The sequence below is a fragment of the Antennarius striatus genome, chromosome 1 (genome assembly GCF_040054535.1).
Source record: "Antennarius striatus isolate MH-2024 chromosome 1, ASM4005453v1, whole genome shotgun sequence".
NCBI lineage: Eukaryota > Metazoa > Chordata > Actinopteri > Lophiiformes > Antennariidae > Antennarius > Antennarius striatus.
Genome location: NC_090776.1, coordinates 23,224,716 through 23,239,034, shown reverse-complemented (window position 1 = coordinate 23,239,034; position 14,319 = coordinate 23,224,716). Strand labels below are relative to the sequence as shown.

The window sequence follows — 14,319 nt, the reverse complement described above, 5'->3', positions numbered from 1 at the left end:
TAGTTCACCAAGTAGGGACTAACCAGATCAGACCGTACGCTAAATTTTAGACTATTTTGGTCCAACGTTGGTATCAACCATGGAGTTAAATGATAAAATCTTAAATTGAAATAAAAAATCTAGTTTCTTCAATCTACTAATAGTAAAGAATCCTTTCAAAATATTCTGGATCCCGATAATGTTCCACATGATTATCAAAATCAAATGGATAGTTCCGTAGGCTGTACTTTGCATCTCCAAAAAATTGTAATTACAAAGTTCTTCACTTTTTGTGAAAACAGACAAATTATATAACTGGTTAAAAGTTTACCTTGCAAAACAGCCTCAGAAAACAAGAGTCACAAAGAAACTTTATATAGTTTTCAAGTATTCAAAACTGTTAAATAAGTACAAGATGTGTTCACATGATTTACATATTGGACAATATACACACTGTCCATCTTTAACTCTTTACATATTTCCCACGACCAACAAGCTAAAATGTCTCCAACCTATTCACATTTGTTTTGCTTTTTGTTTTGCTTTTTTTTTACATTTCAGTTGAGTGGAAAACGTTGACAGCTGTCTATTGGACAAAAACCACACAGATGGTACATCTGGAACACTTTACAGTGTGGGATGGAGACGTCCAACGAAGAGGAGGGACACACTGAGCCCAGTTCAGAACGTCGATTAGCTGCTGGTGATATAGACAGTACATATTAACACAGAGAAAGTGGATTAACCTTCAATCCAAGTTGATCCCGTGATCAAATCATTTACTTCCACACAACAAAAATAATATACAGAAGGACTGACGGTGGGTTTGTAATTTCCATATTACAAGGAGGAAGCAGATGGCTTAGCATTATCATTCTTCATTGATTATTTATGTAACAAATTTGGTCTAAATGTGTCAAAAATCTCTTTAAGGCACCTAATGCTGTTGGATAGACAGAAGAGTTTGTAAACTAAGAGTATGAGCTCCTGCAAAAAAAAAACAACTGAAGAAATACATAATACTGATAGAACAAATGTATTTCTATAGCATTTGCGCCTGCTAATGTTAATGCTGCCACCATCTAGAGGTACACAGGACAGACATTAAAATGTGGTAAAGAAATAAACGTAGCACCATAGAGAAAAATGTGATTTTAAGCTATGAAAACATTTATAACAATATATTTCCACAGATGTGATGGTTACTTGTTCATGAATCATTCTGTAAAATAAAAACAGGAGACTGGATTTGATGGGGCTTCAGCCAGTCTTTCTGTACATTACTTTCAGCTTTAAGAAGCATACCACCTAGGACGTGTGCCATGTTACCATTATACAGTAGCTCCTACATCAAAAACAACTGTCCATTTCTACTCCGTGTTTGATCCGTCTATAAAATATTGTGTGCTTTTATTTACAGCTGTCTGAATAGATTTCAAGGTGGTGATCCAACCAGTGAACAAAATTGTGCATTACACCATTCATATCATGTGTCACCAGCAGGCAAACTGAACACACTGTGGTTCCTCATGCATATTGTTACTGTGGACATTTCATGGTAAAATCCATATGATACAAAAACTTCCAATTCTGCTTCATCAAGTCTTTCCATGTCATTAAAGTGAATTAATTAATATCACAGGTTCACTTTAAGGCTTACATTGAATGACAGGGAGACATATGGTTAACTTAACAGTAATAATGCTGACAATAAGAATGGGCGACACACCACTTTCAAGCCAGTCACTTTAACTCTGATGGTGGATCACGTTTGGTTTTGATTGTGGTACAGCCTGGAATTTAAAAACACAAAAATCTGAGGTTATACTTCTTGTCAAAAGTAAGAATAGACGTCACGTGGAGTATGATTTCCCCTCAGATGTGAAGATGTGTTCAGGACACTGAGGTCAGATTCACTAGGCCAACAGGGCTCAATTAAAAAACATTGATAGAAGTTTTTGCATTACTGTGGTTCAAATATGGAATTTTCTGCACAATATGCATGGGCTGAATGTCATCATTGACCAGCACTCTCAGCATGACAAAATGCACCAACCAGGGAAATACTGACGAACATGGGAGTCTAGGGTTTTCTATCCTTCAAATTTATGTCATACATCACTTCTAGTGCATCCATTTTTCTCTTGGATAGAATCAGTGTAAACATGCCTGTTTTGGTGACAGACGAGTTCACACTGGAGCAAGACAAAAGTCACTTTAATTGAAATTAAGATCAACATTGGTTAATCGTCAGTAATGACCACCTACACAGATCAAAGAAACTCGTTTGGTTTGCAGAATTAAACTGAAAATTGTGCAAAACTTTTGTTCCCCTTACAGGATAAGGTTGAAATCGATCTGCGCGTGACAGACCTGCATGTTTGTAACCTGGGGTTTAAACAATATTCCTTTGGGTTGATGTTCTTTCATTTTTACCTTCCTGCTATGCCATATATCCAATGTTTTTGTTTATAGTATCTTTTACTCCGGTGTCAGTCGGGCACAGCCTTTCATGATGGACTGATTTGGGGTTTAATTACAGCATCGCTTTGGGTCATATTTTTTGGTAAATGTTTGCAAATTAATGAAAGGGAAAAGATTCAAATTTCTAGCTCATCCCAGCTCACATAAATCTGAGCTTGAGCAAAAATCATAAACCAGAAGAAACATCCTTCAGGGGCCGTAAATTCTGTGATTTTTATTTTAGGTCATATCGCCCATCCATTGCTGACAATGACTAGATTACTGAAATTCTAGTCACAAGGAAAACTACTGGGATAGTGACAACATGGCACCTGAATCCAAATTAACTGACAGGTCTTAAAATGCCTCTGGACCAACCACCATAGACTGTACGTTTTGCATGATTTGCCACACAAAAATTACAAACTATATGACAAAAAACAGAAAAAAATAAATCATAAGTTCAATAAAAACCTGCCTATGAGACAGAGGGGATAGTTACCATACTGTACACTTTCTACATATCCATGTCCATTATGAATATAACAAGTGCATTCACTTTAAGGAATAGTTTAACTTAAAACAAATTCTTGTTTTTCACTTAATGCTTGTCCAGATTACAGAAAAACATGGTCTAAACAAACACAAGAGGACAAACTTGGCAAATTCCTGCAATTTATGATTCGCATAGTCTGCAGAAAAACTGCACTGTGTGAGTAAACATAACGATGTCATTTCTGTGTGTAACAACGCAAACTACACTCAATGAGAACAAGTGAACAAAACTTAAGTGAATAACTAAAATTTGTTTTAGGTCAACAGCACCCTCTAGTAACGTTCATTCAGATTCTAAATTTTTCAGCAATTTTCTGTTTTTAAATTACTGTACTTCTTTTACATCAACACGATAGTTGATCAGTCATCTTTATTTACAGGGGAAAGTGGGAGTGAGGAACTCCACAGCTTATGCATTGAGCCTCAAAGACTGATCCTCTCTCCTCCTGGAGGAGATATCAATGTCTATGGAGTCTTTGCCCACAATGAGTCGGAGGCGCTTCGCTGGAGGAAGTGGAATGAAATCATCTTCAAATTCATTTTCAAAGTAGTCATCATCATCATCATCCTCCCCTTCCTCATCATCGTCCTCTTCAGATGACGGTTCCACGAGGGTCTTTTGTGTTCGATGACCACCGTTTCTGGACTCCAGAGTCTGACTTGTGTCCCTGTTAAAGGAGATCTGGTCCGCCTTTGTCTGGGATATTCTCCGAACATCGTCCTCTCTCTTTAGCTGAATCTTCAGCTTGGTGGAGTTACTGACCACGGGTGCAAAGCCGTTATTCAGCTTGGCTATGTATGAGCTGCCCTTGTCCTTATCGTGGTCCTTGCTGAACTTGATGCTGATTTTGCTGGAAGAGGCCGAGTTGACCGCAGAGGCAGAGATGTTGGAGGACCCGATGGGATCGTTGGAGTCATTTGTCTTGCTACTGCTGCTGTCCCTCCGCCGGCGGAGTGTCAGTTTGGGGATGCCTGTGTTGTTCTCCAGGATCAACTGAGCATCGTATCGTGTGATCTGGCGCTTCTTCTTCCCCTTGTCCTGCGACCGGCAGCTACTCTTGCCTTTGTCCCTACGGACGGATTTGCTGCCATTGGCAACCCTGTTGTAGTCCCTGTGTCGGTCGGCAGCAAAGCTCAAGAGCATGTTACCGCAGTCTGAGAAGTTGGCAGTGTGGCCAGCAGCCACTGGCATGAACGGCTCAGAGTACGAGTCCTCACATTTAATCGTCCTCTCAGTCCTGAGCCGTGTGAGTCGTTTCCGCCTGTTACAAGAGCTTCTTCTGGCATAGCCAGTGTCTAATGCTGACCGCTCCACTCCCACTCCTTGGTGAAGGTACTCCTCCATGTCAGCTGGCTCCGTTTTAATCACTACCCCACCAGGCACTGGACTTAATCCGTCCATGGCACTGGGCTCAAGCTTAATGCCAGCTGGAGTTTCCTGGGCCTTTACAAGGGTCCGTGTGGACCTGCGAGTTCTATACATTGAACATTGGTTGCCATCACTGCTTTGCACATGTTGTAGATTGCCATTTTCCTTAGCAGCATGACGGGTGAGGCAGCCCCGCTGGCCTAGAGACTGCTGCACCAGCTCCTGTCCATCCTTCTCCTTCTTGACAGTGACACTTTTACACAGTGACACCTTCGAGTCCCTGAGACCCAGCTGGCAAGTCTCTCCTTTGGCTAATGCCTTGGGCTCTGCACCCCTCCTGCGACTCCGCAACTGGACTTTACTTAGTGAAGGCTTGGATTGGGATTTTAGTCTCTTTGGTACCCTGTTATTGTTTACACGACCTTGTTTGGAACATGAGGTAGAAAGGGCTCTTGACAAAGACTGTCTGGATTGAGTCCTGTTTTTATATTTCAGGCCAGTTGATGTTCTTTTTCTGGCAGCTGGTTGGAAAAGATGAAATATGAATTACTTACACATCTTAATACATTGATTAGGTGACATTCACAAAATCAAATAGCTTTTTTCATGAAAAAAAAATTAATGGTATATTTAGGAACCAATTTCTCATCTCTGCAGGTACAGCCACTTCAAAAATTTCTAAGAAAACTGAAAGTATGGTGAACCTGTGGATCAAGGCTGTATACACAATTATGTGTGGACTTCTAAAATCTGCAAGAAAAGGTGTGTGGTGCAAGAAAGTAGTGCATGCCCCACAGACAGGACCGTAGCAGAAGACAGTTTTGTTGAAGACACATTTTTGTAGATGTTTTTCTGTGCAATCAGCTCCCCAATGATGCAATCAAAAGGTATTTAAATAAAACATGGTTTCATCACATCACCAGTCTCCTATCTAGACAAAGGAAGTGGGTCTTTCCATTACTGTCTTTTGGTTTGTCTGTTAGCATAATTACAGTACACAAAATATACTCGATACATTTTTATGAAACTTACAGCTGGCCATGTAAGCATATCACAATAAAAGAGAAGATCCAACTTGCTGGAAGCTGGAGTAGATTTTAAGTGAAGTGCATTGTTGGATTTTGGTGTGGGTGTACTCTGTTCTGTGCCCTATTAACTTCTGCTTCAATTGTTTAAAATTTAAATACATTGCATATGCAGTTGTCTTTTTACTCTCTAATTTTTAGCACAAACATGTTAAAGTCAATGCAGCAAATACACTTTACATATCCGGTCATCCTGTAAGGCTATATTGTGTAGTTTTAGCACAAAACAATGCTACTGATGTCACAAGTTTGCAGAATAATTCTATTTACATGCTAACTGCAGAAATGTCTACCATAGCAGTAAACTGATTATTCACTGACGCTTGTCACAGTTTTCAAAGTCACCTTAAAGTCTATCCAATCAGCCTCATATATATATATATATATATATATGATCAACTACACTATCATATTCATGTTATTTCATGGATGCATAAACTCATCTTTGTTACTAACTTGTTCCTAAGCATCATTTAAAATGTCTCTCTCAAAATGCTAGAGTAACAGAGGCCACTCAGTGAAATGAAGACCGCAGTTGAGGTGCCCTTGAGCAAGGCACCGAAAATCCAACGCTGCTTCTACAGCGCTGCTGAGTGGCTTCCCTTCACTCCACCATGTACGGCACGTCTACAGGCCGTTCGTGTGTGTGTGTCATGTGTAAAAAATAATTCTCCCACTTGGGGATTAGTAAGGTTCATAAAATTAGAAACACAAGTTTCTACATGCTCAAGATCAAGCGCGGCTCTCTTTGTCTTTGGTCATTCATTAACTCTGAATCCTACACGAACAGGAAATACATCTTGACATCTACTGAAGGTTACCTTTACCACAATGCACAGCCACATCATGGGATTTCTTTTGCCTTGCCTAGTTTTTGAATTTGGGATATGAACCTAAATGATTACTATGGCAACAGCAAAGCAAGACACAACTTTAAATGCTCCGGGACTCTTACATTGATGTGTTTTTGGCATTTCCTGAGAGTCTATGTCGGTGTGGGAGCCTACTGAGTGACTATCGGAGCTTCTGTTTCCTTCCCCCATCTTTTTCAGCCTATTCAGGCGCTTGTCAGTCTCTCGCAACCCGTATTTGCTGTTGATCACTGGCACTTCCACTGGCAGTCCAGCTTTGGATTTGAAAGCACCAGTGCCTCGTCTGGAACACAACCACAAGATAAACGGAATAACGAAAACATCAGTAAAAAAAAAAGCAATCAGAACTTGGACATAAAGAAATATGGTTCACATTTTAATATATTTACATATCTACCTCTTGTAATAAAACTCTTAATTTGAAAAACATTGATGTAGTATCTAAAACAGTTCACTCAAATGTGTTAATTCTACTCATTCTGATGAATAGTCATGATTACAAGGCAAAACAGCCTGAGTGAACAGATCCTTTAATGATACCGAATGTCTTTAAACATCTACTGTAGGTAAAACACCTTGAAACAATTCTGGTTGTTTTTTGTTGCACCTACCGTTCACATGTATAGCATTCACAAAATTCATTATTTTCCCCAAAAAAACCATCTCCATAGTAACACGAGATTTCTTCTCCTGGTTCAATGTCCCTCAAAACTTTCACACAGGCCGTGTCCCGTCCTGTGGATACAAACTAAACAACACACGAACAACCAAGCGTTTATTCACAGAGTTTGCAATGATCCAATGGCCTTTATGATGACGAGGAACCTTTTAAAAAGGTCGTACCTTGCAGTTTGGCCGACAATCTGAAAAAAAGAAGCAACAGAAGACAAATTAGAAGCCACATCTTTATGAAATACTGGTGAGATGGAGACTGAAAATGTTTCTCTCGCTCTGTTTCTTTTTTTTTTTTTTTTTACATTAAAACAACATCATTATGTTACAGTAATAATGAGAAGCCCCATTGGACAAATACCGTGATTGATGAATGCAGCCGGCCCCAGCCAGAGCTGCGCGCAGTTCTTGCGAGTTGAATACATGACACTGAAGTCGTTCTCTCCGTGACGGAGGAGCATATTTTCCTCACTCTCTGAAAGCTCAGCGATGCATCCCACCAGGTACTCGATCTTATCATTTCTTTTCCTGTAAAACAATACATGGTAGAAATGTTTGTTCCACGCTGCAACATAAGGGTAAATTTTCTTTTGTCAAATTGGTATTACTGTGTATACCGCAGTAAAGCTGCAGTCAATCCAGAACAGCTTAAATATCTTTTGTACAGGCGACTGTAGTTAATATTTAAGCATATTAATGACATATTAAGGTAAACCTACAACTGCTAGACGCATTAGGTATGTTAGAGAAAAATCGATTAGTTATGATCAGAAACAACAGAGGGTGCTCTGTCCTCACCATTCCTTTGTTGCCACAATTTTAGCTCCATTTTGCTCTGATGAGTAACGATTACAAGGGAGGATCTCAAACCCACTGTCTGTGGCAAACATCCGTAGATACACGAATACCTGTGCAGAACATTAAGTTAGTCAAGTGACCGTTTCATCACTTTTTGATGCTGAAAGAAAAACTGGCTAGATCTCAAAAATATTATTACATGCTGCTTGAAAAGCTTTTCTTGAGCTTTTGTCTTGTGGAGGAAAAGATTCCTGGCCCAGTCTCCAGATGTTAATGCTCTGAAAGCCTTTTCTAAGTTGTCGTGTTTCTTGAAGCGCTCAATGAGCTCCTTCAGCTCCTCTTGTCTTCCTTTGATTGGTCGAAATCTGCTGGGACACATGTATGAAACAAAACGTACAAATACAAAAGCGAAATTTCAGCAACATAAAATTGGAGCAAGGGGACTGTGCCATCAATAGTAATAATGCAAAGACTTCAGACTTTTCAATTCCTATTTGATAAATCCGCTGACCTGGTGTTCATTTTGTGAGTCTGAAAGCCAAGGTATGGATCCAGAATGAGGCTCGTGGTCAGGTCGTCATTCTCACACAGCTCCTTGGCAGTCATTCCAGACGAGGGGACGTAGCGCCTCTCTGCCTCCAGACTGGCAGCACTAAACCCTAAGAACACCAGACAGACTGATGCTAGTGTATGTGACTGGTGGGTATTTCGTCATGTCAAATGAAACCATAAACACATTCGACTTACTGCGGCTACATCTTCGGTTTCTGTTTCTGCTGTGGCGCAAGGATGTTCGCTGAGAATGCTGGGAGCGAGTCTGGCTCACGGGTGTTTCGCTGGTCAACTTGTTTCCGTGTCGTCTGCCATTTAACACCATGTTCTTGGATTCGCCCAGCCACTTCATGCCCACAAGCCCCCTGGTCCAGTTGCATTTAGTCTCCGAAATGAACAAACACTCTTGAGTGGGGAAGACCAGGGTCTGGAGTTTGAAACCTGGTGGGAAAGCAGAAACAATCTTTAAAGGATTAGCAGCTGTGCAAAGTGACAAAAAACAAGAGGTGGACGTGTTACCATAACAGACACTGTCAAAGGGGGTTGCTACCATCACATATATCACCACATCAATGTTGTCATGTGCAATTGTCAGACTGGTGGGAGCACAAAATCAATATCAGTTAAATTCACTACCCATCGACTGATATTGATCAGCAGGAAAACTTGCAACCTTCTCATGGATTTAAAAAAAATCTGTCTCTCTAGCCTCGTAATCTTCCACGATGCCAATTATTGTGTACAAGCAGTGCTGATGTTTTGATTAGAGGGGATTTTGTAGCACCTACTTACCAAAATCTCAATTTTGCCTTGAATTCCATGCAGTATGCTTTACAAAACATGACATCACTCTTAAATAATGAGTGAAAACAAACAATGCAATTCCTGTAGACAACATGTCTTATTTCAAATGGTATAATTGCTCCAAAAATATCTTTAAAAAAATAACAAATAGACTATTACATGGCATAAAACACATTTGATTTCATATAACTGTGGCACTTTTTGTTCATCTGTCTTTCATCTTGTTTATATGCCACGTGTTCTTGTGAGATTTCAAACTGAGAATTACATTTTCTTTGCATGATCTTTGTTCTGTGATACAAAGTGGAGAAAAAACTGCCCATTCAAACAAGAATACACAGGCTCAGAATACTCAAAGTCCAACCAAAATTTAAAAAACAAAACAAAACGTGGAAATAACACTTGTTTACATATATGTTGAAAACTGAGACCTACAATCCGTTTCTGAAGGTTTCTGGGTAATGCATTACATCACAACATGTGCTCATCCAACACAGAGGAAGAAACTGAAACTGAAAGAAGAGGTAACAGCTGACTAAAACAACTGTGGTACAAATAGGAGAGATTTTTTGTAGGATGACTGATTTTCAAGTACAAATATAAATGGTGTAATAATAATAATATATATATACATATACACACACGCACCAGTAATATAAAATACAACGTATACTACAGAATAAATGCAGAATGAAATACCGACTCTCTTCCACCACCTACTGGACAGGTATTGAAGTGTTTTCTCTAACAGATAGATGCCAGTTTGCCATGGTCTGTCATTCATACACTGATCAAAGAAATATCCAAAGCAGTAATACTTTAAAAATCCACACATCTGAGTTTCTGTTCAGCTCAGTTTTAAAATATGCATACTACGAAGCAGTATTTTTCTATATGTGTAGAGCAATTTTATTTAACATTTATGAAGTGCTTTTCATAGAAGAAATAAGTGTTCTACAACATAAAAACTAAAATTAACAATTACAGACAGTAGATCTTGAAAAATAGTTCATTAAAAATGCAAATCAGTAAAAACAAGATAATATGAAGAACTACATTGTTCTCTTTAGCTCATGAATACATTCACATAGCTAGGTGCCCATTTTCTTCTGTATATATATTTCCTTTATATAAAAACCAAGCACTTGAAGGCCAAAGAGTTTGTGACGGATTACGGAGCAACAAGGAGTCAGCAATTTATGCTCAGACAGACTATTTAGGTTGTTGCTGTATTCTCATTTATTCAGGTCATGGTAAATCTTAAAAATGAATCTGAAGCAATGTGACTTCTATTTGGGGTTTGAAAATATTTCACCTTGCATTCAAGAGACTTTTTAATCTAGCTGAACGATGGTGAGCACAGATATGTACCAACATACTGATTGTCATTAAATTTTCTCCTAAAGAGTTAAGTCAACAGCACCATTATGGGCAGTTAAATTCACTGAACACACATCAATGGTTTACCTAATGCGGCATCATGTATGTCATTAAAATTATTGCGTAAAACAATTTCAAATGAAGGAAATAATGCAAATCAGTTATCTGATCTCATCCTTTCTCATCAAACCTTCATTTGTATTATCTGGAGTCAGGTTCAACAACTTCAACTGAGAACCCCAAACTTCCCTTTCCCCGGTCACATCAATCAGCTCTGACTGGGCGATCCCAAGGCGTTCCCAAGCCAGTGTTGAGATATAATCCCTCAACCTGGTCCTGGGTCTGGGTCTGCCCCGAGGCTCCCTCCCAGCTGGAACTCCTCCCTAGGGAGGCGCCCTGGAGGCATCTGCACCAGATACCTTAACAACCTCAAATGGCTCCTTTCTACGAGAAGAAGCAGAAAGTTTAATTTGATCTGTCTAGTTTATTTATTATTTCTTTTTTTTGTCCGTACTCTGCCATGTCTATACTTGTCTGCTGTAAAAAAGAATTACCCCAAATGTAGGATCAATAAACCATTCATGCATCCATTCATCTCTCCAAGTCAGCGTTGAACTTTAAAACGATACTGCAGCGCCACCCTGTGGTAACCCCAAATACTGCATCGTATCTGTCAAGTGCAACAAAAAATGCCTTCGATGCCATTATCAATAAACGAGACGTTTAAGTGTTGTTTTGATGATTTAGGGGTCAGATTATCACATTTGACTGAATCGTGCCTGTATGTCTTTTATAAAAGTAACGTAGTCTCCAGAGCAGAAATGCTAGTTTAAAAGCATAGTCTGATCAGTAATCCGACACATAAAATGTATTTACATAGTTGGAGCTAACCTTAGCCACAAATACAGCAACAAACTACAGGAAACAAGGAAGGCTGGAAACCCGGAAGGCCACACCAACAGCTAAAGCGAAGATCGTAGCAATCATCAATATAGCTTGCATTGTTTGCTAATTGTCGCCTCTCCACCCTTGAAGCTCGTTAGCATGGAGCTAACCAGAAAGGCGACGCCAGGGAGATGCTCGGCCGTGTTGGATAGCTTACATCAGACACCGGCAAAAAGCCACAGCAAATTTCAGATAAAAGAGATGATGCCACTCACCAACCTCCAAACTTTTGCAGTTTATAAACAGCATTTCAAAACAAATACTAGCTCAAAACAACAAGGATGTGACATTTACTTACGTATATACACTGCACTTTGCAACACTCATTTCAAGGGGACTCAAAACGTCGAAACAATTCAATCATTAAGTTAAAACCCTTGAGATCAAAGTTGATCAGTTATCCCGAGTAACTAAATTAATATCGAACACTGCCGTGGTACATAGTTTAGGTTTGCTTGGCTAGCAAACGGGAAAGGAAATCAGTTAGCATCCTGCTGAAGTTTGATGCTAGCTGGCATAGCAATCCAAACACCATCCCGTTACTCTTGTCACCATTAGTAATTTTAACATTCTTGTTTCAGTATATCGTATATTCATATAAAAAGCTTGATTATTTGATGCATAATGATCCAGATGACTAACTCTTTAATATCCACGCTGTGCTACCTACCTGCAAACCATTGGACCACAGCGGCTAGCACTGGCTAACGTACACAGCTTTACTTGTTGTTTGATGTGGAAGCCATTCGCTAGCCTAGCACAGCAAATCTCAATCATCAACGAATAAAAGTTAGTTCACAGGTGATTAAAGATGTGCGCGCCATCAACAGTATTCAACATAAGGGAACAACCAGTGTATTGGCGCAAGCGACGTTATTAATCACAACAGCTAACAGTTAAATACCATTAGCAGTAAGCTGAGAGGATTCTCACGCGTGTAGGGTTAAATGCCCACAGTCGTCAAGAGAAACCACGAATACTCACGGAATGATTTCGTGAAACAACCATGAAGTACAACGTCACACTTTCAAACGAATCCAAAATTGGCACGGCAACCTAATCCGAAATTATCAGAGGAAACACATTTTTTTTTTTTAGAAATTAACATTAAAATTCAAGATGGCGGCCTTGCACAGGCGAGTGGGAGAGAAAGGCGCAGCGCAGCCATCCCAAAGAAAATAGATCCAATAAATACGCAGTCGTTGTCGTCCATAAGGACCGAAACGAGACGAAGTATTTGAGGAATAGTGTAAAACAGTAAAAGTGGACAACTCAGTCCAAGTTTTAGTATCTTGTTTGAAGTAATATAGAAAATCGTTATCTTGGTGGACGGTGGTAATTGTCGGGTGTACACAAAAGTAGTGCTGCATAAACAAACCTCTTTACGCCTCCTAAGGAACCCAGTGGGCAGAAAACAGTGAGGTTCTAGTCCAGTCAAACAGAACCTCCAGAACACCACACCTCCGTTATTATTATTATTATTATTATTATTATTATTATTATTATTATTATTATTATTATTTGGATATTTGCTATGAAGATAGTTTTGAGTGTCACCTTGAAATAATCTTTGCATGGAAAACTCATTTTTCAGGGATTTTCAGGGAAATCAAAGTCATCAAAATGTTGAAAGTCATATCAATCAAACTTTATTCATATAGCGTTTAATTACATCATCAGACAGTTCAAAGCACTACAGACATGTTGATTTATGTGTCAGCTTTCATGGAGTTATACTCCATGGTTTGAAGAATGGTCCACATAAGATGACTGTCCGTCTGTATCACCTAAAACACCTTGCTACATGGAAGTCACACTAAATCGAGTCATTATTAATCCAAACTATCAAAAGGCACAACTGCATGCTATTAGTGATGTGCACATTGAGTTTGGCGAGGCTAGACTGTCTATGCATGTCTTCTTCCATGGCTTCAGACATTAACACCAGTCCTATAGTCCATTTACTGATAAGGGCTTAATCAAAAGTAAAACATTGCACAAAGTTTGAATTAGTGGGGGAAATTCAGACTTGTTTAATCCACAGTGTGACTGTCAGGGTGTTACCAGACAGGATATGTTTAGATATGTTTACACCTACAAGGAATTCAACTTGGCACCCTGTTGCATGCACAAAAGTAAACATACAACTATAAGTAAACATACAACTATATGTAAATATAAAATAGAAACATCTTCAATATACAGGACTATTAGGAGGTACAAACAATGTGCTTAATTAAGGTGGATATAATGTGTGTATGTGTAAGTGCAAAATGTGTGCAAAGATAAGGGGGAATAGTCCAGAAAAAATGTCTTACTATAATACATAGATGCTGGGACTATAGATAAATGTAATGCATAGGGACTAGGAAAAGCATTAAGTGTAGCAGGTGTCTGTAACCTGTTGATCAGGCCAGTCCCAGATTAGAAGAAGTTGTTTTTGTGGTGTGCGGTAATGGTCATGACGGACCACAACCTCAAGCCTGGAGAACATTATCAGTAAGTTTATTGGCAATACTCTTTGCCAACTGCTTTGTTACCCTTGATGTGCACAAGTCCTAAAGTTACAGGAAATTGCAGCTAATAATCCAATAATCATCCAAATGGAAGATGCATTGCAGCCAGCTGTTTTTGGTGAGTGAGCTGTTCAGAGTTCAGTTTGCATTTTAGGTCCAGGGTGCTAATTTTTTCAAGGATTCCATGGTATCACCTGAGGAGTTACACGGGGCGATGGAAGAGGGTGAAAAGTCAACAACCATCTCTACTGTTTTCACAGTATTGAGCACCAGGTTCTTTTAACTGCACCAGGTGACCAGATGTTCAGTCTCCATCCTGTAGGAGGTTT

General features: G+C 39.3%; 1 protein-coding gene across 3 annotated transcripts; it reads right to left on the bottom strand.

Annotated features, from left to right (window-relative positions):
* Positions 1-345: 345 nt before the first annotated feature.
* Positions 346-12,796, bottom strand: kmt5b (lysine methyltransferase 5B). 3 transcript variants are annotated; one of them, XM_068320019.1, is made up of 10 exons: positions 12,459-12,796; positions 8,541-8,786; positions 8,305-8,452; positions 7,993-8,161; positions 7,794-7,903; positions 7,357-7,523; positions 7,167-7,186; positions 6,935-7,071; positions 6,407-6,606; positions 346-4,887 (listed from the first exon to the last, which is right to left on the bottom strand). In XM_068320019.1, the coding sequence occupies exons 2-10, from the start codon at positions 8,695-8,697 to the stop codon at positions 3,407-3,409; spliced, it is 2,589 nt and encodes an 862-aa protein (XP_068176120.1). In that variant the 5' UTR covers positions 8,698-8,786; positions 12,459-12,796; the 3' UTR covers positions 346-3,406. The 3 variants fall into 3 exon arrangements, with proteins under 3 accessions (XP_068176120.1, XP_068176132.1, XP_068176126.1); XM_068320031.1 differs by having other exon boundaries at positions 7,993-8,158; positions 12,459-12,795; XM_068320025.1 differs by lacking the exon at positions 12,459-12,796 and adding an exon at positions 12,145-12,274.
* Positions 12,797-14,319: the final 1,523 nt, after the last annotated feature.